The sequence below is a fragment of the Hemicordylus capensis genome, chromosome 1, assembly GCF_027244095.1.
Source record: "Hemicordylus capensis ecotype Gifberg chromosome 1, rHemCap1.1.pri, whole genome shotgun sequence".
In the NCBI taxonomy this organism is placed as follows: Eukaryota; Metazoa; Chordata; class Lepidosauria; order Squamata; family Cordylidae; genus Hemicordylus; species Hemicordylus capensis.
In genome coordinates this window covers 315,160,561-315,187,790 of record NC_069657.1, presented here as the reverse complement: position 1 = coordinate 315,187,790, position 27,230 = coordinate 315,160,561, and the positions used below count along the sequence as shown (strand labels likewise).

Below are 27,230 nucleotides of genomic sequence, written 5' to 3'. Positions count from 1 at the left end.
AGCAGATTTTCCCACAACACTGTCAACTTTGTTTTTCTATTGCCTCCCCACAGTGTAATAAAAGAAAACGGAGCATGTGTGGATGTCAATGAAGGCTCAAATTTTTAAAAACAAAAACCCTAAGGTGTGAGATTCACTTGCAAACTTGATCTTCTGCTAGAATGTACTTTTTTTGTATTAGACACTGGAGTGATGGACACACATTATACTAAGAGCTAAAACATAAGTTACAGCCATAGAACCTAAGCTAAGTATTAACATGCAGACTATCTTCACTTTCTGGGTAGGAACACCATTTATCTGATGGCAGCAGAACTATTCTTAGCACCTTAAACCTCCAACTTGGTTTTTTCACCTTACCACAGTTGTCAAGAGTGGGTGGCTGCCATCCCAGCATGGTTAGCCTACATTGTTGTGCCAGCAGACGGCCCTCACTAGGTTGTAAAACCAGCATAAACACTACCAAACAAATATGACAGCAGAGCAGTCATTCAAGCAAGCCTGAACATGGTTGCCAGCGAAACTCTGAAGATTGGACCACAACAATTAACTGGGGCAACAAGGCAACTTAAACCATAACCACAAGCCACATACTTATCTGTAAGCCAAAGAGTATGACTGATGCAATCGTAGAGAGAACAATGGCTGCTGCTGCAGAAAACCCTTTCATAATGTTGTCTGTGTATTTAACCACGACAGATGTGTAGAGGCCTCCAACACTGGAAAGAACTGGGAAGCAAAGGAGAGGCGCTTGTTAAGAAAGTGTCAAATGTCTTTTGTCTTGTTTCCATGGCTTGGTATGGAAAGCTGCAGCCATGCCAATTTAAGACAATGAGAAAGAAAATACATTTTCTGCATGTAGTTTTGCTGATGGAAGGAGTTGCATATTAGGGCTGTATGGGCCACAGCATCATCTGAACATTGTTTGTGTTCTAGAATGGCACTTCCTTCCTCCAGAACCCCTCCAAACCTAGCGCTGGCCTTAACATATCTATCTAATCTATCTATCTATCATATTTTTATACCGCCTGATATGTAAATCTCTGGGCGGTGTACAAATCCCAAAATTAAAACCACAGGTTAAAATACATAAAATACGATAAAAACAATATAAAACAAATTATGAAAATTCTAATTAAAAGCTTGGGAAAACAGGAAAGTCTTGAGGGTCTTCCTGAAAACAAACAGAAAAGGAGATGCTCTTAGTTCAGCAGGGAGCATATTCCAAAGCCCTGGAGCAGCCACAGAGAAAGTCCGGTCTTGAGTCGCCACCAGATGAGCTGGTGGCAACTGCAACCGGACCTCTCCAGAAGATCGCAAAAGGCAGGCAGGTGCATGACAGGAGGCAGCGCTCTCTTAAACAGCCTGGTCCCAAGCCATTAAGGGCTTTATAGGCAATAACCAGCACTTTGTATTTCATCCGGAAACATATCGGCAGCCAGTGCAGTTCTTTCAAAACTGGTGTTATATGGTCCCTTCGTGTTGTTCCGGAGACCAATCTGGCTGACGCATTCTGTACCAATTGTAGTTTCCGGACTACATACAAAGGCAGCCCCACGTAGAGCGCATTACAGTAGTCAAGTCTGGAAGTTACCAGCATATGTACCACTGTTTTAAGGTCATTCATCTCTAGAAATGGACGTAGCTGACGAATCAGCCAAAGCTGATAAAAAGCACTCCTGGCCACCGCCTCAACCTGAGAAACCAGAGAAAGCTTTGGGTCCAGGAGTATTATATTATCCTGAGCTGCAGATGACAAACCAGTCCTGAAGTGGACATTTAAGTCCTACCACCACCCCCTAGGTGGCTCCAGTGCCAACTCTGCAGCCGCTCACTCTGGCCAGGAACTCTGTTGGGCAGCAAGATACTCAGTACACCAACAGAATGCCAATCTCTCCCTGGTCCCGAGGCCTCGATACAGTTTCAATGTGTACTGATTCTCTCATAGGTATCCTAGTAAGGCTGATATTATTCCTAAGGATTACAACTGCAATCCATAGTGGATTGGGGGCAGGATGTTATACCTATGGATTACAGCCACTCCACCACAGTACCAAATCCACAAAGCATCCTAACACTTTAGAGGGAACTGACCAGAGAGCCATAGAAGGTGTACATTAGAAGTATTATTATTTCTGGGGCAAGTGTTCAACAGGAGTGTTTAATGATTTTGAACCACACTGGTTAACTTCAGGGATCAGTTGTGCTTATACAGCACCATCAGATCCCTGAAGCTGACAGACACCTAAAGAATTAACCTTAATTGGAACTCTCCCAACTACAATAGGGAAGATTATTAGGACCAATATAGATTGTGTGCAATTTGCATAATTGGCTTTGTAATGCTGATGAAGAAGTGTCCCAGGACTTCCCCTTCCCACTTCCAGTTGTGCACTAAAGCACCCAGCATCATGAGGCTAACAGGTTGACATATAAACTGGCCCCTTCAGCAACTTGTGTTGTGCTCTTCCAAAGCCACTTTTGAAACAGACAGAAAATCACATGCTCCTTTCGGACAGCACTGAGGAACTAAAATATTTTCCTTTCCAAACCACTTACTGAAGAACAAGAGACCACTATAAATGAGACAAGTGCTGCTCTGTCCCATAGGTTAACAAATTTGACATCGCACACCCCTGGCCCAAGAGTCAGAAAACTACAGTTTAGGACCAAACACTGCACATACTTACAGATGACAAACCAGACATAATGTGTGTAGCCATAGAAGAAACCCTTCTCCATTACTTGAGGTCCATCTGACACGTAAACACCAACCAAGGTCACCACAATTCCAGAGAGATACATCTGAATGTTTCTGACCCATAAAGATGTATCTGAGCTCTTCAGCACTTTCTCAAAATATACACCTAAAAAGAGTGTAAGGGCAGGGGGAGAGAAAAACCTTAATCAAGGAGAAGAAATAAGTCAAGCATTTCAAGTGCAGAAAAGAACAGAGAGAAGGTGGTTCTGACGCTTCAAAGCTTTGGGGCTAGATTATGAAAGGCAACAGGACTTCCATAGTGTATCTTGAAGTAAGCGTACCTGAAAGGCCTAGTCAATGGGCCTAGCTGAATACAATCCTTTCCAGTGTTTGCAAAGCAGAAAACATGCCAGATATCTCTCAGTCCTCACTTTCAGTAAGCCTTCATTCTCATTTTGTAATATTCCCTATTTCTACATCTTTTACCCACTTTTCTGTACACTTATACAATCAAGGCAGCTTACAAAAAATGTAAATCAAAACGTCAAACAAACAACAAACAACTTCATTTAAGACAGCAGCAGATTTAAATATACTGCATAGATGCAATGAATCTGGACTAGGGATGTGCACACAACTGCGACATGGAGGCTCGAAGGCGGTTGGGGTGCTGCTTTAAGAGTGGGGGAGGGTGCACTTACCCCTCCCACCGCTTTCCCTCCACCGGCGTCCATTTTTGTACAAGCCCATTGGGGCGGCAGCGTACCTCCCTGCTGCCCCGTTGCCCCCCATTTTCCTTATATGACCAGAAGTCTCCAATGCGCCTGCACTCACTGGCACGGGCGCAGGCATGTTGGAGACTTCCAGTCATATCCGGAGGCCATAAAGGGCCTCCGAAACAGTTCCATGCACATCCCTAATGCTGACAGGCTTGCCAAAAGGGAAGAGTCTTGATGACCTGTCTCAAAGTGGGCAGTGATGGGGCCAAGCACACCTGTTCATGGAAGACATTCTACCACTGTCACAACAAAAGGGCCCTGTCCATTGGGAATAACTACCTCCCTCTGATAATAGAGCAACGCTGAGAAGGACCTCAGTTGTGGGACAGACTAGAGTCCTCAGGTAGGCTTGTAAAGGCAGAGGCAGTTCTTTAGATACCCTGGTGCCAGACTATTTAGGGCTTCAAAAGTCAAAGCCAAACCCTTGAATAAAGCTTGGAAAGAAACTGACAGTAATCAGTGGCATTGGCCTAATATAGTCTGATCCCATGCCTCAAAGAAAACCCCGGCAGCTGCATTCTGGATCAGCTGAACTTGCCTTCAACTTGCAATTCCATATAAAGTGAAATACAGGAATCTAAGCTAGAAGTACCTAGAACAGGGATAGGCAACCTTGGTTCTCCAGCTATTGTTGAACTAAAACTCCCATCATCCCCAGCCACTATTTAATGTGGCTGGGGATGATGGGAGTTGTAGTTCAACAACAGCTGGAGAACCAAGACTTACCCCTGAAGTAAAGCATGAATGACTGAAGCTAGGTCCAACCATGTAAGAGTTACACTTACAGTGATAAATAAGGAACTCACATGAACATTTGGGCATTTTTAATGTCAAGGCAATTAATACATTTTATAAAACAAAAACACATAATGGCATAATTCTGCATGTTGAGAAACTGCTGGTTAACTCAGTAATAAATACTATGTAATATATAACCAGTACTTATTATGACAAGCCCCACAGAACAGAATTGCCTCATGCTGGTTTCCAGATCCACTTTACACAATTCCACAACCATCAGGGCTCAAATTTCTTTCTTTCTCTTTTGGACAGAGAAGGCATGCTTGGTGAAGCCCACTGCTACACCCATGGAGCCCCTCTGCCCACTGCTCCCTCACCCTCAGCCGAGGCACTTCCTTCTAGGGATGTGCACAGAGCCGGAGTGGGTGGGTGGGCAATGGGCAATACCTTCAAAAGGTGGGGGAGGGTGCCCTTACCCCTCCCACTGCATTTTCCCCGCCAGCACTCCACTGAATAAGTCCCCGTTGGGGTGGCAACGTACCTCTCTGCCACCCTGGTGTCCTTCTCAGCCGGAAGTTAAAGGAAGTACCCGGTGAGCAAGCCTGCCCGACGTGCGAGCAAGTGCAATGTGCGCACCTGGTACGTCCTTTAACTTTCGGCTGAGGACCACATCAGGGTGGCAGGGAGGTACGCTGCCACTCTGGCAGGGACTTATTCAATGTAACACTGGCGGGGAAAATGTGGCGGGAGGGGTAAGGGCACCCTCCCTCGCCCTTAAAGGTATTCCCCCCCCCACCTTCGAACTGGTAGAACCGCCGGTCAATCGAACCAGTTCGGAGGCCCATGCAGGGCCTCCAAACCAGTTCCATGCACATCCCTACTTCCTTCCCTCTCCCACAGTCCCCACAACAAGTAACCATCTGTTTAACAGGGGATGGAGCACTCCACAAGCTCAGCTGTTCTATGGAATGGAGAGTTAGCTCAACATGAGAGAAGCTTCCTTTTCTATGTTATTTGGGCTGCATGGCTACTGCTGCAGTGTAGCTCCTTCTCGCACCACAAAAGGTAACCTGAGCTGCCCAGGGCCACACTTTGACTCCTCCCCATGCCAGCATTGCTCCAGTGTCAGGTATGCGGAGTGACACTGGTGTGGGGAAAAGTCATTGTTTGGGCTCTTCCCAGATGGTCCACAGCTTCTTGAGTTAGCTTAACAGCACAGGAAGGAGCGGAGCAGCAGTGGCTCCTAGACTGCAAAGGTGTCATTAACAGGGGACACTTGGCACCAGATTGGCTAAAGCTATAGGTACATTCCTGCTTCCTGAAAATAACTGTGCAGTGCATTTTACCTGCAAATCCTGAACATAAGACTGCAATAGCTATCGCACCAAAGCCTATCAATGGATTCTGCTCAACCTAAAGAGTGAACAAAAAGGAAGTTTATATGCAATTGCATTGGCACTAGATGCTTCCAAAGGCCCACCCAGAGCATCATCTTATGGCCACAAAACTCTTGTTTCATCCAGACACTCATTTGCCTCCATTGTGCAAGATGAACTGCAGAATTTGCTTTACTGTGCACCCATGGTTTTGGAATCTCTCACACAATCATTCTGGAAAGAACCAGAAAGGCAAAAATCTCCAACAGCACACATATTTTCCACATTTCTCCTTGTTTTCTTCCTCTTTTAATTAAAGTGCAGTTCTCATCTCTGCATTGTGAGGTCTGGTTATTAAAATCAATAAATACTATCTCTCTGGTCAGCTGTAAGAAGAAAGTGGTTATGGACATATACTGTTAACAGGACAATATTTCCTAATTTATCATCAACTAAAAGCCAAGCAAAGACTTTTAGTCGATTAACTGAAGCACACAACAAATTATGTACATATTGGAACTTCTCAGTCCAGAAAAGCTACCATACATTAGAAGAAGGCAAGACCATGGCCCTCCCTCACCCTCAATCTCTCTCCCTTTTTTTTTTTTTTTAAATACATGTTAGAAGTGGAACGATCCAACCCTGTTAACTCTCCAGGGATGAACAGATAGCTCCTGTGTTAATATTGGATACTTTTGTTCAGCTGTCACCACAAAACAAGGTAACACTGAAAGAAACATCAAGTATCCATACATTAGAAATGGCAGCGAGCAGACGTATCTTTAAGCATGCAATTATAAAAGCAGACATACAGTAACAAAACTATCCTCTTTGGGGTGGGTACACATTTACATACGTATTTGTGCTGATGTGGATTCTGTCTATCAAAAGCTATTTGTGACTTGCAAATGTATTTCTTAGGTTTTCTTCTTGCTCACTTCCACACTATTTCAGGTTGATGAAGGGAAGCGACACAACAAATTAGTCCAGTCTCTCTACTTCCCCATAACTCAGCAGACATCTCTCTCATAGCGACAGACTCTTTACTGCTGGAAGGTTTAAAGTAAGTATGCAGTCGATGGTTCCGCAATCATCATGAATTGAAACAATCTATCGTGTGTGTATATAGAACCATTTTGGATTTCAGAAGCCAGCTGTGAAGAAAGCTTCCCGAGAACAACCCCTACCTGAACTTTTGTCGCCTGAGCTGGCTCCCACTGAACAAGCGTGACTCCACCACACAACATAAAGACTGAGAACCACTGCAGTTTACTGAGAGAGCGGTTCAGCATTAAGACTGTACATAAGGCTGTACAGGGAATCTTCAACTGATAGGTCACCTGAAGAGAAGGGAGAAAAAGGGGCATGTTTTATTCAGTAAGAGACAAGGGCTGGCTCAGATCCAGAGGGCCCCCTGCAAGGCCATCTCCCTCTCCTGCTACAGCTCCCCCATGCCACACTGTTCCAGAAGTTTTCCATACGCATAAAGGGTTTCAGTCCCGTTGGATGAGCAGCGTTATGCCTGTGCGTCTTTACCACCCCACTGTATTAAAAACAGGACATCATAAACCATACAAAACCTAAAATGACCATTCCATCCAAAATGACAACAGATCTGTCTAGACTGGCCTACATATGTGAAATTATAATAGGAAGATAGGTAGATTGACTCTCAGTCCACCTGAGTGCAACCAAAGCATATATTTGGCTCTAGGTTAGATGATCAGTCTGACATTTCCTCAAAGCAGTCTAAGAGACCCACATACTCAACATCAAAGACTTGCAAAGCTCCTTTGCAGAATGAATTTTGTAAGATAACTGAGCAAAGAATCCTAGGGTGAGGGTATGCAGTCAGTTCGTTGCTAAGTGTCAACCTGTCTCTACTGTTTTTCAGAAGTGCAGCTTTCTTGCCAGATCATCCATTACTGACCCAAACACCCAGCAATCAGGAAAGATTTACACATGTGCGCACACACCACTTGATGGCTTTTCCTTCAGTGCCTTGCAGCTGAAAATGTGAACTGTGTCCACTAAAAAGTCCTGTGTTGGAAATGATGCCAAGTAATATAAAAATTCTATCTGCAACATTGTTTGTTTCAACACATGCAAGTCATCACTTGATGTTGCAGTTGCTGAGTGATGAGCGCATACACTGAACCCACCCGAATAGTAACCACTGGTGAGGATTTCTCAGCTTTCACCCTGACATCAGCAATTACCTGGTAAACTGCTGCATCCAAATTGCTAAGAGCCAGGAAGGCCATGTTGTTCTGAATAGCATACACAAGAGACGGAATGCTTAATTTGAGTAGTTCTTTAGGGCTCCCCAAGACATTTTCTTTCAAAGATGTCAATAGTCTGCCCAGGCTTCCAGTCTCTCTAAAAACAAGAAACAAAAAAATTGAGGACAAGTATTACCATTACTATTTAGCAATCAGTAAGTACAGAACTGGAATTACCTAGAAATAGTCCTACGGAGAAGCCTGTTCTCACAATTCCCCACCGTGAGACCACAGGAAAAAAGCAGGCCTGAGTTGACGTCTAGTTGCATTCAATACAAAGCAGCCAACTTGCTGAGAGCGGCTTTTCCTAAACCAGTCACTAATTTATTCACTAATGTCAGTTCCAGAAAGGGGACACAGAAAACAAATGAAGGGAAAAGAGAATGCTGGGGTGGTTCAAACGAACAGAGATCACTACACATGATGATGTTGGGACTGTGGTGAAAATACACCCATCCCGTCATCACTAGAGGAAGTGCTGACACAATCTTGGCATGTTGTTTAATTGCAGGTGAGGGGTGTTCATTGGAATCGTCCCTCTACATGGACACAAAACCCTGGTTAACCCTGGTTAAACCCTGCCCTGGTTTAACCCTGTTTAACCCTGGTTTAATTGCAGGTGAGGGGTGTTCATTGGAATCGTCCCTCTACATGGACACAAAACCATGTTTAACCCTGTTTAAAACCCTGTCCCTCTACATGGACACAAAACCCTGCACATCCTTTATTGATGTCGGGATGGGTGTGTTTTTGCTGCGCCTCTGACATTACCGTGTGTAGTGGCCGTTGTTCGTTTGAACTAGCCTTTTGCAAAATGCTTCCTTGTTCTGCGCCTAACGGCAGGATACTTGACAGTCCAACAACAGATACTTGTGCTGCTGTGAGAGTAAGAAGATGTAAACAAACATACTGCTGGGCAGCATATAAAGATAAAATTAAAGGCTTTTCCACTAGAATATGAAATTTTAGGATGCAACATGAGCCAGGAAGAGAAGACATTTTTAATTTTTATTTAAGAAAAATAATTTTCTTACAATTGTAGCATGAATCTGAACACATAGGGATTTTTGCTATTAATATATCTCCACTTCTTTCAATCAGAGATGGATAAGATGAGCCCCAGGCACTGGTGGAAGTGTGCAACAAGAGCAAGGTGTAGAGTTTCCAAGAAACATTTCAACCACACTGATAGCTCAGTTTGGAGGATTCTAATAGTATAATGAGAATTACGGCAAAATGTATATGCTGCTTTCATGATTAGGCCAAGAGCCCTTTTTGAAACCCTGAGCCTTCACCAGTGTTTCCTCTAACAGGGATTCCCAGACGTTGTTGACTACAACTCCCATAATCTGCAAGCAAAAGTCATTGCAGCTGGGGATTCTGGGAGTTGTAGTCAACAACATCTGGGAATCCTTGTTAGAGGGAACACTGGCCTTCACCTCTTGGCCAACAGAGGTATTGGCTGTCATGCCCTCTAATGGCCCTCTAAACAGCCAGGCTTGCACATGCCCTTCCCATGCCTTTGATGCAAGTGCCCACAGAGATGGTGGAACACTGACTGACATCCAGACTAATGGTGCATGTACAGAACAATTGAACAATATATCTCTAGGGAGAGAGGGGGGAACAGATGCACACCCTTCTGCTCTCACACACCCAGATGCTCTTCCCCCTTCCTCTCCCCCATTTCTATATATGTTCCAGAAGCAGCTGCCTATTTGAGGAACAAACAATCACCTTTGCAATAATTCATGGTACTACCAAAAAAGCCTTGTCTTGTATGAGACAGAACCATCTTCTAATCTATTCAACACAAGCAGGGTCCTGCTGTACTTAACATTTGTCCTCAGTCACCATTCTGCCCATTCCTTTTATGACAACGAATTTTCTTTGTTCAGCTGAATAAACACAGTTCAAAACATGCAATATATAATGTGTAGACAACTGTTTGCAGAGAAGATGAGCTCTCACCAAAGACTAGTTAAGTGCAAGCAGCAAAATATTGTGGAACAGCAAGATAGCAGTTTCGGCTGAAGTCCAGCTCTTGTAATTGTAATTAGGACAGCATTTGTATGTCACAATCTGTATATGAAAAAATCCAGGCCCAAACTTGCATGTGTTTGTTCAAACTAATTTTCTGAGACTTAATTCTAAGAATCAGTATATCATTTCTGACTTTGATTGGACAGTAATTATGTATTTGGAATCAACACCACTAGAAATGCTATGTTTCATATGTCTCCAGAATTGCAGGGGGAACAAAATGATTACAGAGTTGAAATAAGCACTAACAACAACAAAAAAGCCAGTTGTCACTTGCAAGGGGTGGCCAACTCCCCCCGCCCCGCAATTCCACTTAGGGATTGAGTCATGCTTCACTCTGGACATAGAGAGCCCAGGTATTAAGCATTCCCTCAGTCCCCACTAAGGATGAGCATGAGCCTGTTCGGCACTTCCCTTTTCAAGTGCCAAACAAGCTCAAACACTGGCAGGGAGGAGTACCTTTAAGATGCAGGTAGGGAGCTCCTTACCTGCTCACCCCCACCCCACCGCTTTCCCCCCGCTGGTGCTTGTTTTAGATTCAACCCTGCGAGGCTGCAGTGCTGCTTCGTACAGCCCCACGCGGTATTGGTGCACACATGGCCGGGGTGCACATGCGCTGGCCGTTTGCATGGTCAGCATGTGTTGCTGCCCACACAAATGGCTGGTACGCATGCACCCCAGCCATGTGTGCACCAACACCGCACGGGGTGGCAGGAAGCAGCACTGCAGCTGCTCCTAAAACGAGCACCGGCGGGGGGGAGGGGGCGAGCACATAAGGAGCTCCCTGCCTGCATCTTAAAAGGTACCCCTCCCTGCCCCACAAGGGAGTGCACGAACAGCTTGTGCACATTCCTAGTCCCCACCCTCCTGCTGCTTGTATTTCTTTACTGGCTTTACAAAGAAAGTAACTAAATCATTTCCCCACAAGGGACATAGTGAGAAAGACACCTGTGGGACCTACTTGTTCTCTTGCAAGTTGAGAGGCTGAGAGTGTGGGGAAATTGGCAACCATGGTTTGCTCAGTGCAGATTTCACACTTAACCATGGTTAAAGCAAACCATGGTTTGCAGACTGTCTTCAGGACGTGGTTTCACAATCTTTAACCATGATTTAGGTATTTGGATATAACGCTTCACCATGTTTAAGGTGAGCAACCAATGTTTAAACATTATGCCTACAGGCTAAAGTCACTGGTTATTAATCCAAACAGCCAGATCCTGGGACTTCTTACATGTACAAGTGTTCAGACATGTGCATCCACAATGAGTGTGTGGAGCTCTGAACAGGCAATTGGTTTGTGTTAAGTGTTAGCCTCCCACTCAGTGATCTCCCCAGAATATGGAGTCTTCCAGGTAGGCTAGCATCTTTAAAGTAGAGACACAGCTTTATAAAGAGTTAGGGTGTGCAGGAGTGACTTTCAGGTGTGACAGATAAGTCAGGTGTGTGCTATAGACAGAGCCAGGTATGTGCCAGAGGGACAGATTTCATTTTTTTACTTCATCTAAATTATACCTACTAACACAAATCATTGAGCATTACTATGTACTTTGTCATTCCTCAAGAAATATAATAAAGATAGAGTGTGCCCTCGAGTCAGTGTCAACTCCTGGCAACCACAGAGCCCTGTGATTTTTCTTTGGTAGAATACAGGAGAGGTTTACCATTGCCTCCTCCTGCACAGTATGAGGTGATGCCTTTCAGCATCTTCCTATATCGCTGCTGTCCAACATAGGTGTCTCAAACTAGCAACCTCATGCTTGCTAGGCAAGTCATTTACCGCTGTGCCATTAGGTGGCTTAAGAAATAAAAGATTCCATTTATAGGTGACTGAAGGCACGTTGTGGGGTTAAGCAGCCTGTTTCATCTGCGCCCCCACCCCCCTTCTTGGATGGGCAAGAAGGATTTTTGGCAACAGCTCCTGTGTGCTTCACCCTTTTGCAGGCTGCTCTCTGGTGTGTTAGCTCACTTTAATTGTGCTGTTATGTCTTGCACCTGGGAGGGCTGGCCTGACTGACAGTAGGTGAGAGCTACAGCAGTCAGGCTTTTGAACTCCTGGCCCTTATAAGGGCAAGCAGCACCAAGGCATGGCAACGAAAGAGGGCTGGCCTTGTGGGGTGGGACTGAGGGCTGGGGCCAACCTAATGTCTTGGACTGCTGGAAGGAAGCAGTCACTTCATCGTTATCTAGTCCTCAGTTAGGCCTGGTACAGGTATGTGTCTTAAGTTGAACAGAGATGGGGAAGTGGGGGACGACTCTGGGGCAGCTATACCAATGGTGGTGGGGAATCGAAGATACGGCATTAGTAGGCCAATGGGCTGTTACAGAGGAAGGAAATTCAAAAATTTAATTGCTATTGCCCCTTCCAACAGGCCTACCACCTTTGACCTCGGAGAGCAATGCCACCCACCCACAGAACCTCACCTTATTACTCTGTAATGCCAGGTCGGTTCGAAATAAATCTGAGGTAGTCCATGACTTGATTATAGATGAAGGAGCTGACTTGGTATGTATTATGGAGACCTGGTCGGGAGAGGCTAGTGGTCCAGTTTGGACCCAGCCTCTCCCAGAGGATTACTCCATGGTGGAGCAGGTGAGAGGATGTGATGGGCACTGGGTGGGCAGGTGGGGTGGCTGTGGTCTATAAGAATACCATCTCCCTTACCAGGATCCCTGCCATGGATTTGGTCTATATTGAATTTGTGTACCTGAGTCTAGGGACCAGGGATAGACGAGGACTTCTGCTGGTATACCAATCTGCTGCCCAGTGGAGTCCCTAACTGAGCTGACGGACCTGGTTGCTGAGTTGGCATTGGAGCGGCCCAAGTTGCTTGTGGTGGTGGGGCTTCAATGTTCATTTTGGGACCGGGTTGTCAGGTGGCTCAAGAGTTCATAGCAGCCATGACAACTGTGGGCCTATCCCAACTGGTCTCTGGACACATGATGCTTGTCACACGCTCAATTTTGGTCTTTTGCTCTAATCAGGGTAGTGTTCTGTGGGTGGAGACTCCTGTAATCTCCCCATTGTCATGGACGGATCACCATCCAGTTAAGGTAGAACTTACAGCCACAACCCACCACTGTAGGGGTGAAGGGCCTTTTAGACTGGTCCACCCGAAGAGGTTATTGGATCCATTAGGATTCCAAGAAGCCTTGGAAGAGTTCAGGATTGGCTCTGCTAGTGATTCCATTGATGCTCTGATGCAAGCGTGGAATAATGAACTCACTAGAGTGGTAAACGCAATTGCTCCTAAGCATCCCCTCCTACCTGCTTTAAAGACAGCCCAGTGGTATTCGGATGAACTACAGGAACTGAAGCGGCGAGGTAGACGACTAGAGTGCAAGTGGAGGAAAATTCAGTGCAAGTCTGATCGGGCACAACACAGAACATGTTTGAAGATCTATGCTCTGGCAGTACAGGTGGCAAAGAAGCCGTTCTTTTCTGCCTGCATTGCTTCTGCAAATTCACATCCAGATGAGCTGTCTAGAGTTGTGAGGGGGCTAGTATGTACTTTTAAAAAACCAAAAAACCTCACTGTTGAGTTTAAACTTGGAACCATTGGTCATTCGCTGTGACTTTTTAATGCCTTTTTTGTGGATAGAATCTCTCAGATTCGGGCCGAGCTGGATTCTACAGCTAATGTAGAGGTGTCCAGCAACTCCTCTTATGGGATTAGATGGTTTCATTTTCAGTTTGGGACTCCTGAGGAAGTGGACAAACTGCTTCGGACTGTGTGTCCTACAACCTGTTCTCTTGACCCTTGTTCAACTTGGCTTATCTCATCTGGTAATAATATTATCAGAGAGGGTTTGGTAAATATTATAAATGCTTCTCTGAGGGAGGGCAGGAAGCCTCCTTATCTTAAGGAGGCTATTATTAGAACACTTTTGAAGAAACCTGCATTGGATCCCTCAGAGTTAGCTAGTTATAGACCTGTTTCCAATCCTCCATGGTTGGGTAAGGTGATTGAGAGGGTGGTGGCCTCTCAGCTCCAGGCAGTTTTGGATGATGCAGATTATCTAGACCCATTTCAAACTGGCTTCCATGTGGGCTATGGGGTTGAGACTGCCTTGGTCGGCCTGATGGATGATCTCCAACTGGCTATCGACAGAGGGAGTGTAACTCTGCTGATCCTTTTGGAGCTCTCTGTGGCTTTCGATACCATCGACGATGGTATCCTTCTGGACTGCCTGAGGGAGGTGGGATTGGGTGGCACTGTTTTACAGTGGTTCCATTCCCACCTCTCTGGTAGATTCCAGATGGTGTTGCCTGGAGACTGCTGTTCTGCAAATCGAGAACTAAAGTGTGGAGTTCCACAAGGCTCCATACTGTCTCCAATGATTTTTAACATCTACATGAAACTACTGGAAGAGATTATCAGGAGCTTTGGTGCTGGGTGTTATCAATATGCTGATGACACCAAGATCTATTTCTCCATATCAACCTCATCAGGATATGGCATATCTTCTCTAAATGCCTGGTTGGAGGTGGGAATGGGCTAGATGAGGGATAACAAACTGAAGTTGAATCCAAATGAGGAGGTACTGACTGTGGTGGGGTCGGGACCCGAGAGATTGTTTAGATCTGCCTGTTCTGTATGGGGTTACACTCCCCCTGAAAGATCAGGTACGTAGCTTGGGAGTGCTCCTGGACCCAAAGCTCTCCCTGGTTTCTCAGGTTGAGGCAGCGGCCAGAAGCGCTTTTTATCGGTTTGGCTGATACGACAGCTACGTCCATTTCTGGAGGTAAATAACCTTAAAACAGTGGTACATATGCTGGTAACCTCCAGGCTTGACTACTGTAATGCACTCTACATGGGGCTGCCTTTGTATGTTGTCCAGAAACTACAATTGGTACAGAATGTGCGGCAGCCAGATTGGTCTCTGGGACAACTCAAAGGGACCACATAACACCAGTTTTAAGGGAACTAAACTGGCTGCCAATAAGTTTCCTGGTGAAATACAAAGTGCTGGTTATTACTTATAAAGCCCTTAACAGCTTGGATCCAGGGTGTTTAAGAGGGCGCCTCCTTTACCATGAACCCAGCTGCCTGTTACAATCTTCTGGAAAGATCTGGTTATAGTTGCCACTGGCTTGTTTGGTGGCAACCCAGGACTGGACTTTCTCTGTGGCTGCCCCGGGGCTTTGGAATATGCTCCCTGCTGAAATAAGAGCATCTCCCTTTCTGTTTGTTTTCAGGAAGACCCTCAAGACTCACCTGTTCTCACAGGCTTTTAATTAGAACTAGCTGAACCCACACAGAGCATCTGTGGGCTAGTGCACTCAGCTTTTGGCTCCCCCCCACACCCTCTCACCAGCCACCCATTCGTCCTTCCCTCCCCTTGCTCGCCCCGGAGAAGGAGGCTGCACCATCTCCTTGAATCTCTGTGCAGACGCAGAGAGGCCTCATTGAGCCCCAGTGCGGCCCGATCTGTCATTTGGCTGGCAGGCAGGCCCCAAGAGGGAGGCTGCGCCACCCTCTCTGCCGCCTGCTCGGCCCGTCTTGTCGGAGTGGCAGCTAGGCTGTCTGGGCACTCTCCCCCCTGCCCGCTTGCCATTTTCTTTCTCTGGACAGCCATCAGGCCAGCTGCTGCCACTGCCTGCCACTTCCTCTCTCCCTCCCACCGCCCACCCACCTTTTTTTGCAGCCACCCACAGCTTTCCCTCCCCCACCCCACCGCTTTCTCTCCCCGCCCATCTGCCCACTGGCCTTATCTTTACCATCACCACTACTTTCCTCTCCCACTCCCAGCAGCTCACTCACAAACCCTCACAAGAGCTGCCAAACATGGGATTAGCCACTGGTACGTCTTAGCGAATTAATTATATATGATACATTAATTTTAATAATTTGTTTCAGGCTACTGTTTTTGTTTTATGCTACTTTTGTTTCATGTATTTTAATCTGTGCTGATTTTTAAATATTGTGTTAAATTTTGCACACCTCCTAGAGATGTGCATATCAGGCAGTATAAAAGTATGATAAATTTATAGACACATTTGTCATCTACTTGTCATTTTTGAATCCTGACAGAATCTGTCAGTTTAATTAATACAAGCCGACCCTGCACAGAGCATCTGTGCGCTCTTTGGGGCCGGCTACCTCTCCCCCCCTCAGTCTCCGGCGGGGCCGAGTGCCAGTCTTTGCAGCAGGCCACCTCTCCCCGTACCCGCAGTATTGGGGCCCGCCACCACTGCCGCCTCCTCGCCCGGTCCTCCTCCTCGCCTCGTTGCCCCTCACACCACCCATCGCAGCCAGGCCGGGCCTACCAATTGTCCTTTCTCCTGGGTGCGCCAGCCAATCAGGCACCTCTGCAGCTCAGCCAATCAGCTGGGCTGCCGGGACACATTTAGATAGATAAATAGATAGATGATTAATCCAAGCATGTCCCAGACCAGGTTTAACCAGTCATGCCAGGATGGACGGTTAGGCTTTTGCACCCCCATGCCCCTTTTGCCTTTAAAAAAAAAATCAGACGTTGCTCCCTTGTCTCACTTTATTCATAATCAGAACAGATAAACACAAAGATCTGCCACTGTCACATGTAATTCTAGCCCGTGTGACAAATCTATAGTTTCACAAGCAACATGAGGACTTCTCAGGGTTCTGGGAGTCAGAAAAGTTGGAGAATTTCTTAGCTACAGTTGTACCACTGCCATCATACCACATGACACAACAAGAGCAGAGATTAGTGATGAAAGTGCCCAAATTAAATGATGCCGCAATGACCATTTCCGGTAGCAAAACCAGTTCGCATTCCATGGCACAATAGTGACACAGTGAAACCATAGGTATGGCCCTGTGACTGGGCAAGATGAAGCAAGAGATCTTGTGGGACCATGAAAAGGCAGAAATATGTTGATTCTTATATTTTTACCACCATGGGAAAGGAGCCATTTCAATTTTCTGCCTTGGATACCAAGGGTATACTTTGTATGAGTTACCGTTGAGACACAGGTAACATCCGACTCAGAACTCTGAGTAATTCCTATCATATGCAAGTTATAGAAAGGGCGTAGCAGAACTGCTTTTGAGGGTTCCTTCTCATCCTTCAGTGCCTAGTTTATACTGTTTTATTTCCTTTTGTGAGAATACAGGTTCTTCTTGAATGGTTTGAAGAATCATATCTACACTGACCTGAATAACTTCAAGTCAAGATTTTGTATTTAATCCATGCTGACATTTTGAACTTTAGCCAAAATACACACAGAACATTACGTCTACCTATTGAGCTGTTCAGAGGAGAGATTTGGAAAAAGAAACTAAGACTTGCATGCCTGCACATGCTTTGAAACGGATATTTTCAGAGAAGTATCTTCAAGTGTTACCTGCCCCCCCCAACCTAAACTTTGTGAAAGATAGCAAGTGGCATGGAAAATAAGCTAATTCAGAAAGACAGAAACTACCAACCACAGGATGCCAATCAGCCTCCATACTTACTTTGCTAAAATGCCCAAACTCAGGATTAACTTGATAACTTCTGTAATAGACACAGCTGTGGTTGAAAAGTACAGGTTTGTCCCTGTTGTTCTTGTGTATCGCAAAGCTACTGTGTACGTGGCAGCCACCAAGGTCATCACCGTCAAGCAGTACAACTTAAAAAGCAAACTGACATTTTCTGAAAAACAAAAGCATCACTCTGTAAGACAAAGAACACAAAACCATCTTGACAGCATAGTTTTAGTCACACAACATTTGCCATTCTGATCTTAGAAAACAAACAAAGCTTTGAAAGCTGCAGAGTCCTTAGACCCCAAGTATGGAAGGCCTGCTGCAGAAGCATCACTAGTAGTCTTGTAAAGGTTTGTGCAGCAGCAATTACTGTATAATGCAATGTTATAAGAGTCAAGCAGGGCAGAGTTATTAATTTATCAGATCTGTTTAAAATTCCTCCAGCCTCCCTTAATCCTGTTTTCCTGGAGCAAGATTTAATAATAATAATAATAATAATAATAATAATAATGCCTCTCCCATCAACAATATGGTGAGATGTAACTTTAATAAATCTATACCGGATCGGTCGTCGCTCAGGTCAACAAGGACCACGCCAGGTGCTATAGTCCCTGGACATCTGGTGGCAAGTGGGCTACAGGACTCAGGATCTTTAGTTGAGCAACCAGGGCTGGAGACAGCAAAGCTACTGGAAGAAACGTCGCTTAACCGAAAAAAAATATACGAAAAATGCCAACAAGGAAATCATGATCTGCTATTACAAGTCTTGTCCAACTAGAAGAGGTTATTTAAAAAGAATGTACCAAATTTGGAAAGAGAAGCATCCAGATACAGAAATAACAGAACAAAGGCTAGCAGACCAGAGAAGATTCATAATAAGAAATAAAGTATTCACAGGAGTTGAGCTGGAAGAACTGCAAAGAGCAACACAGGCTCAAGATATGGAAGAAGAATTACCACCAACTGAAGCAGTTGCTCAGGCGCAGATGGAGGAGGTGTTGGAAATAGAGGATACCACCGTTGCTGAACTGTTTCAAAATCAAAACCAGGCAACCTCCCCTTTGCCTTCACCTCAAAAACCCAAATGCCGTTTAACAGAAAAGCAACAAGAACTAAAGCAAAAAATAACTGAGCACATGAACCAAACAACCACCAGGGTACGACTTCCCGCTCTAAAAACAGTTGCCAAAAAACAACTTGCTCAGGCATTAAAAGATGTCAATGCTGCACTTGCAGAAGTAACAACCAATAATTTGCAAGAAACCAACTAATGTACAGTGCAGCAACAATAACAACACAAGAGCTCGGATATAAGATCAGTGGACCTGTCAAAAAAGAAAGCACATCACCTAAATGGAAGATTAGATTAGAAAATAAAATCTCCAGGCTTAGATCAGATGCTAGTAAATTGAAAGATATGAAAGACAAGAAGCTGAAGAATGAAAACACCAAACAGTATCTGATCCAAAAATACCACCTCGATTCAAGGAAAATTAGAGAAGTCCTGGAAATCATAAAGCAGCAAATAACAGCAGTGTCAAAGAAGATTAGCAGGTATGAAGCCAGAATTACACAACACAGGCAGAATCTCCAATTCCAGTCGAATCAGAGACGTTTCTACCAAAGCATAGAAGGAGAAACTGCAAGAAACGTAGAAACACCCAATAAAGAAGAAACAGTGCAATTCTGGCGGAAATTATGGGACAATCCAATAGATAATAAAAAAGCAGGCTGGATGAAAGAGGTCAAAAAATGTAACCAACAAATGCAAGATATAATAATAACACCAGAATTAATAAGTGAAAGAGCAAAGAAAATTAAAAATTGGACTGCACCAGGCGACGATGAACTGCATGGCTTCTGGCTTAAACACCTAACAAGCCTTCATAAACAACTATCAAAACAGTTCAATCACATTATGAAAGGCGGTGATATTGAACAATGGCTAACAACTGGGAAAACTCATCTCATTATGAAAGACCCAGCAAAAGGTGCAGTTCCAAGTAATTATAGACCGATAACCAGCCTGCCAACCATGTTCAAATTATTAACTGGAATATTAGCAGATGAAGTGATGCAACACTTATTAACTAACAAACAGCTTCCAGTTGAACAGAAAGGAAATTGCCCGAACACCAGAGGCACAAAAGCCCAGCTGCTGATTGACAAAATGATTTTAGAAAATTGCAAGAGAAGAAAAACAAATCTAAGTGTTGCATGGATTGACTACAAGAAAGCCTGCGATTCATTGCCTCACACATGGATACTAAAATGTTTAGAAACAAATGGTATCAGCAAAAACATACAGATATTTATTTTAAAAAGCAATGAGCATGTGGAGTACACAGTTAACAATCAATGGTGAGGCACTTGGACAGGTTAGCATTAGAAGAGGCATTTTCCAAGGGGACTCGCTATCCCCTCTATTGTTTGTAATCGCCATGACCCCACTTTCACAAATACTAAACAAAACAAGCCTCGGATACCAAACATCTAAAACATCCAGTAAAATCAACCATCTGCTGTACATGGACGATCTGAAGTTGTATGGAAAGTCCCAGTCAGAAATCGAATCACTGCTAAACACTGTCTGTATATTCCGTAGTGATATAGCAATGGAGTTTGGACTAGACAAGTGTGCTGCATTAATAATGAACAGAGGAAAAATAACAAAAACAGAAGGAATAGAACTGCCCAATGGAAGCAAGATCAAGAACCTGGAAGAGAAAGAACCTTACAAATACTTGGGCATTCTCCAGGCTGATAACATCGCACACACTGAAGTTAAAAGAAAAATTGGAAGTGAATACATCAGGAGAGTTAGAAAAATCCTCAAGTCCAAACTCAATGGCAGGAACATCATACAAGCCATAAACACCTGGGCTATACCTGTTATTAGATACACTGCAGGAATAATAGACTGGACCCAGGCACAGCTAGAGACACTAGATCGTAAGACCAGGAAAATCATGACCATCAATCATGCTCTGCACCCCCGCAGTGATGTAGATAGGCTCTAGCTCCCTCGCAGCTGAGGTGGAAGAGGAATCCTGCAAGTCCATCAAACAGTAGAGGAGGAGAAAAGAGGCCTTGAAGAATATATAAAGGACAGTGAAGAAGATGCACTTCAAATGGTCAATAACGAGAAACTATTCAACACCAATGAAACAAAACAGGCCTACAAACAGGGTGGATTTGATTTAAATCAAACTAATTTAAATCACGATTTAAATCACTAGCAGGGTGGATAAAAATAAAAAAAAATGGATTTTTTTGATTTAAATCAGATTTTTTTAATTTTTATCCACCCTGCTAGTGATTTAAATCATGATTTAAATCAAATCCACCCTGCCTACAAGAAAGAACAAGTCAAGAACCGAGCAGAAAAATGGAGAAACAAGCCCCTGCATGGTCAATATTTACACAATATAAGTGGAAAATCAGACATCACCAAGACCTAGCAATGGCTTAAGAATGGCAACTTGAAGAAAGAAAAAGAGGGTTTAATACTGGCTGCACAAGAACAGGGACTAAGAACAAATGCAATCAGAGCAAAAGTAGAAAAATCCACAACAAACAGCAAGTGCCGCCTTTGTAAAGAAGCAGATGAAACAGTGGACCACCTGATCAGCTGTTGTAAGAAGATCGCACAGACTGACTACAAACCAAGGCATGACAAGGTAGCAGGGATGATACACTGGAACATCTGCAAAAGATACAAGCTACCTGTAGCCAAACATTGGTGGGACCATCAAATTGAAAAAGTTGAAGAAAATGAAGATGTAAAAATATCATGGGACTTCTGACTACAAACAGACAAACATCTGCCACACAATACACCAGATATAACTGTAGTTGAGAAGAAAGAAAAACAAGTCAAAATAATCAACATAGCAATACCAGGGGATAGCAGAATAGAAGAAAAAGAAATAGAAAAAATCACCAAATACAAAGATCTACAAATTGAAATTGAAAGGCTTTGGCAGAAGAAGACCAAAATAATCCCAGTGGTAATTGGCGCCCTGGGTGCAGTTCCAAAAGACCTTGAAGAGCACCTCAACACCATAGGGGCCACAGAAATCACCATCAGCCAATTACAAAAAGCAGCTTTACTGGGAACAGCCTATATTCTGCAACGATATCTATAACCATTGACAATAAAATTCTGGCATCCCAGGTCCTTGGGAAGGACTCGATGTCTGGATAAAACAAACCAGTCAATAACACCTGTCTGACTGTGTAAACAAGAATAATAATAATTCAATTTCTATACCGCCCTTCCAAAAATGTCTCAGGGTGGTTTGCACAAAGAAATAATAAATAAATAAGATGGATCCCTGTCCCCAAAGGGCTCACAATCTAAAAGAAACATAAAATCAACACCAGCAACAGTCATTGAAGGTATTGCGCTGGAGGTGGATAGGGCCAGTTACTCTCCCCCTGCTAAATAAAGAGAATCACCACATTAAAAGGTGCCTCTTTGCCAAGTTAGCAGGGGTGATTGGTGGATGAGCTGCTTGCACTGTCCTTAGAAGGCCATATGAGAGGTCCTGGCCTCACAACTCACCCCAAAAGTCTATCCTGGACAACTTATTCAGTAATTCTCCCCAGTGTCAATCCCTAACTCATGGGATGTAGCCATGAGTAAAAATGGCCTTTCTACTGGTGTTGGGAGCCCTGCCCCTTTGTCATTAACCTCTGCTGCCCTGTTAATAGGATATTTTCAGAGTGGCCCCTCATCTGACACCCATACATTTCCCCGAACCAACAAGACTGGCACATCCGCTTAATAATAAGAGAGACGCATAGTGGAGCAGACATCATCAAAAAATCTGGCTGTCAAGCTGGGGATAATTACTTTTTGCATGAGATTGTCGATTTGCTTTATCTCAATAAAGTTATCTCTCTCTCAAGTTAACAATATACATGAATCATAATACATTACTTCTATACAGCTGTGTAATACCAAGCCCTGTCGTTCATCTTTATGCCTTTATGGGAGTTTACACTTTTGACTGTGTAAACATTCCCCAAGATACAATGTATATACATCACTCAACTGCAGCAATATTCTAGAACCAACAAAACTTTGACTTATGAGAAGAGTTAATGTGCTTGCAAATTTTTATGCCTTTATGGGAGTTTACTTTATGCCTTTATGGGAGTTTACACTTTTGACTGTGTAAACATTCCCCAAGATACAATGTATATACATCGCTCAACTGCAGCAATATTCTAGAACCAACAGAACTTTGACTTATGAGAAGAGTTAATGTGCTTGCAAATTTACCAATGCGCAAAAAACCATGGAAATTGTACTTTCCCTTGGTCTTTCAGCCCCAGTCCTCTTCCCTGGTGGCGCAGTGGTAAAACTGCCGCCCTGTAACCAGAAGGTTACAAGTTCGATCCTGACCAGGGGCTCAAGGTTGACTCAGCCTTCCATCCTTCTGAGGTCGGTAAAATGAGTACCCAGAATGTTGGGGGCAATATGCTAAATCATTGTAAACCGCTTAGAGAGCTCCGGCTATAGAGCGGTATATAAATGTAAGTGCTATTGCTAAGTGCTATTTTCACTTGAGAGGCAACTCTTGATGCCCAGGAAACTATGGGGGCATTGGCCACCTAACTGCACACTGATCCCCTTCTTTCCTTATATGTTTTCATGCAAGTTAGAGAGAATGGTATATATTAGTTGTAATAAACAGCATGTAGGGGTGGGGGGTAAGCTAATTTATGGAGAGAGAGAGAAAGAGAAAGAGAGAAAGAAAAAGAGAGAGAAGCCTAAGGACAGTCAGGCATTGGATCAAGTAGCTGACATCCTAATGAAGCACTGGTGCTTCTGAAAAGTTCAACTAATTCAGCTTCATTGCTGGCGAAGCAGTTGAGGCAAGTTTTGCTGACCTCCCCTTCCCAAGGAAGCACTCTGCGCTACTAAAATATGTCCCTGAGGGTTGTGCAGCCCTCAGGGTCATATTTTTGGATGACACAGAGGGCTTTTGGGGGGAAGGAGAAATTGCTGAAATTCCAACCCACCCACCCCAAGACTAGCACTTGTGCTGCATTAGTCTGGAATTCTTCAGAAACACTGGGGCTACACCAGTGCTTCTCCTCTTGCGCTGGTGCTTCGTTAGTCAGGATGTCAACCAGTGTCTGTCTTATAAAGTGAAACACAAGTCAGCAAGAAAAAGAAGATGGTATGGTGCAGCAGGGAAGTGACGACTACCAAGCCAGAGGTTGCCTGTTCAAATCCTTGCTGGTATGTTTCCCAGACCATGGAAAACATCTATATTGGGCAGCAGCAATATAGGAAGATGCTGAAAGGCATCATCTCATACTACGTGGGAGGAGGCAATGGTAAACCCCTCCTGTAGTCTACCAAAGAAAACTACAAGGCTCTGTGGTCGCCAGGTGTTGACACTGACTCGACAGCACACTTTACCTAGATGAAATCGCAGAACATCCTATTTGCAATGCAAACCATTGGCTTTTGCAGCAGATTAGCTCAGTTTTGAAATGAATTAAGTAGATATTGCAAATATACCAGTGGATCAAGTCTGATTATCCGATCATGCTTAAATGATTAGTTTTCTGGATTCTGATTAAAGATACACAAGACTGGATTCTAGTGCTGAAGATTAGCTTTGCACAAAGCTGGTTGTCAGAATTAAAACAAGCTATAAATTTTGAAAAGCAGACTTACGTTTTTGTTTATAATGCATAGGATTGCACTCTGCAATTTAAGATAAACTATGAAGGAGGCTGGTTGTCAAAACTGAGAGTTTAGATTTAAAAGCATACATCATATTAAACTTGATATTGCATTGGATTCACCTTCAGAGTTGTCCCTTCAACACTGCCGAGGAAGAGTATTGGGACTGAAAGACCAAGAGAAAGTCCATCATGCACAGACAGGTGGCAACACATCATACATACACACACAGATAGCACCACTCTATACACTTACAAATGCTGTAGAAAACCACATGTAAGAGAGTGCAGAGGCACACCATACACGAACACCCCTCCATTTGAAAATGCATAGTGCTGCAGCTTACTCACTCCATTGACAGCCATTTTCATTTTTGGAAATTGGTTCAACAAAGGTGAATTTAATCTGCTCAAAAGGCACGAGCTGTAAATTATTTAACTATGGTAACTAACTATGGAGTGACTTAAAATTAGAACTTTAAAATATCATAACTTCAGCCACACAGAGAGTCACCAAATTAGTTAAAGGCACATTCCTGCAACATCCTTCAATTCTTGACAATCTAAACAGCCAAAACAAGAAATTTAAACTATGTTTTTGGGGGGCAAAAACCAGTTGTAAAGATGAGGGTATCTGGTTCACAGCAAACATTTATAACTGCAATAACTCAGCCATTCTTCACCAGAAGATTCTCAAATCTGGTCAGATTATTATTATTATTATTATTATTATTTAATCGATTTCTATACTGCCCTTCTAAAAATGGCTCAGGGCGGTTTAGACAGAAAAAATAAATAAATAAATAAGATGGATCCCTATCCCCAAAGGGCTCACAATCTAAAAACAACATAAGATAGACACCAGCAACAGTCACTGGAGGTACTGTGCTGAGGGTGGATAGTGCCAGTTACTCTCCCCCTGCTCAATAAAGAGAATCACCACATTAAAAGGTGTCTCTTTGCCAAGTTAGCAGGGGTTATATCATTCACAAGAAGATTTCCATGCTAAATCCACTACAGAGAAGACAAATTGTCTTGATTTTATGATGAATAGAATGTTCAGGCTTCATAGAATGCTGAAAAACCTAATTTTCTTAATTATATAGGCATTCCTATGCCTTACCTGGATAATAAACGAAACACATCCTGGTAGAGATAAAATCTCATTCATTCTTAAAGGACATCAACTATTTGTTCTAATATTTGTTTAAGTATAAAATGTAGTGATGTTATCAGGATGTGCACACTAAGAACAGGGCTTTTGAGCTTTATGTTCCAAGCATAATATCAGGAAAACAAGAACTTAATCAAAATTGAGATCAGCAGTTTTTCCCACAAAAAGCATTATACCTTCCCTAAATGCTCTAGAAAAATAACTCATGACTCTCATCACAATCTAGCAGTGGTTTCAAAGCCCTACAGGCACCTTTCTGAATTATTTGGTGTATTAATACCAAATAATGCTGATGGGCTATTATCTGTCTAGTGAAAAGGCAGTAAAAACAAATTATTTCCACAAGTGTGTAAAGAAAAATAAATTTCATGAGAGATGCTTAGATATAGGTCAATAAGATCCTGAGCCTTCTATAATTCACAATCAACCCAAACCACAAGGTATTCCAGAACAACTGTGTTACAGATTCAGTTAAATGTTAACAAAAGTATGAATATACACAATAGTATGAGAGAGAGAGAGATACATTATCCTTGGCAATACAAATAACAAGTCCTGTATGTAAATAACATTTTGGCCCAAATATTCAAAAAGGGGAGGAAGCATAATTTTAAACCACCCCGAGCCACCAAATAATACCACAAAGATAGACCGGGTTATAAAATTACTTTTAACAGTACATTTTCACAACACACACACACACTTGTAATATAGGCATGTCTGCTCCATCTTTTTGATCTGATCTGATCAAGATATGTACAGTACCTGAAACAAGAGGCAGTGATCAGCTTCCAGATTAGAGTTAGGGTGGGCAAGGGAAGGCACTAACACAATCATACAAAAGATACAAATCTACATGCACAAGTGCAGACCTACTTTTATGAAAAGTTAATATAAGCTACCCCTAGATTAATGGATGGATTTTGTCTCTCTCAAGAGTCCAATACTTACATGGGTCACACGACACTCAGGTTCACAAGAGGGGAAGGCCAGGGGGATTCTTCATGAGGCTTCAAGAAGGGTACCCACAACCCACCTCAAAACTGGGCTGGGTAACTGATTTGTTGCCCTGATGCCCATGAATCCTCTCAGCAGATTCATGGAAGCTAATTTCCCAATACCCCAATTAGCTATGCATTTCAAGTGCAGAGGGGGGGGGGCTTATCCCTGCCCCCCATCCTTTCTGACTAGCAAAAGAGGACTGATATGCTCATATCCTCTCTGCTCTGAGTAGTTCACAGGCAGTGAGGTTTCAATCAATCAAGCTTGATTGTACCTTCTTACGGTCTCTCATGTTGCTAGGGAAGCTCTCCATCAGACTGTACCGGGTCAGTCAGACCACCATCGGTCCACCTCGCTCAGTAGGATCTACTCTGACTGGCCACAGCTCTCCCGACAGGACTCAGGCAGCAGTCTCTCCCTCCGTGGAGATAGATGCCAGGGACTGAACCTGCCTCTTTCTCCATGCAAAAGCAGAAGCTCTATGGCTGAGCTGGAACTTCACTTCCCCCGTCAGAGTAACCCGATGGAGAAGCCCAACTATGAGCCTCGGGGAAATCCCAATTTCCCAACAAGGGGCAACGCACGTGAAAGCATGAGTGGAGCAGCCGACTCCCAGGAGAGGCTCTCCCGCCCCCCTTAAGGTGCGACTGGGGAAGGGGAGTAGGGAACAAGGTGCCTCCAAGCTCACCTTTCGGAGGCGCCATGGTATCCAGGAGAAGGAATCCGCCGGCGAGCTTAGAAGCCCGCGCCACCTCACCTCCTCCCCACGCAGCATAGAGAGAATAGTGGGGACTGCCTAGAGCGGACAGCACTCGCAGGATTCAACCATAAAGTCAGGAAACGTTTCATTTCTTCCGCCGGAATGACGAAGGCCGTCGACACGGGAAATGACGCAGGAAGATCGTCCTCCAGAACGGCAGGGAACATGATAGAGGAACAGCTCCTTTGGCTGCCTACTAGGCCCTGGTTGTTT

At 43.9% G+C, this 27,230-nt stretch overlaps 1 protein-coding gene and 1 non-coding gene across 4 annotated transcripts in view; both read right to left on the bottom strand.

Moving 5' to 3' along the window:
* Positions 1-27,230, bottom strand: part of SLC35A1 (solute carrier family 35 member A1) — a 29,216-nt gene extending 1,986 nt beyond the window's left edge. The window contains exons 1-8 of one of the 3 annotated variants that reach the window (XM_053287300.1): positions 26,946-27,230; positions 24,205-24,248; positions 17,362-17,539; positions 7,817-7,976; positions 6,785-6,937; positions 5,568-5,634; positions 2,691-2,867; positions 595-729 (exon numbers count right to left, since the gene is read on the bottom strand). In XM_053287300.1, the coding sequence (XP_053143275.1) occupies positions 595-729; positions 2,691-2,867; positions 5,568-5,634; positions 6,785-6,937; positions 7,817-7,976; positions 17,362-17,498 (829 nt within the window). In that variant the 5' untranslated portion in view covers positions 17,499-17,539; positions 24,205-24,248; positions 26,946-27,230. Of the gene's footprint in view, positions 1-594; positions 730-2,690; positions 2,868-5,567; positions 5,635-6,784; positions 6,938-7,816; positions 7,977-17,361; positions 17,540-24,073; positions 24,104-24,204; positions 24,249-26,945 lie in introns of those variants that run through there. The other 2 variants (XM_053287299.1, XM_053287298.1) reach the window with 2 other exon arrangements.
* On the bottom strand, positions 6,213-6,347 carry LOC128341381 (small Cajal body-specific RNA 24). The gene has a single exon (XR_008314386.1). It is a non-coding gene; the product is annotated as a small Cajal body-specific RNA 24 (non-coding RNA).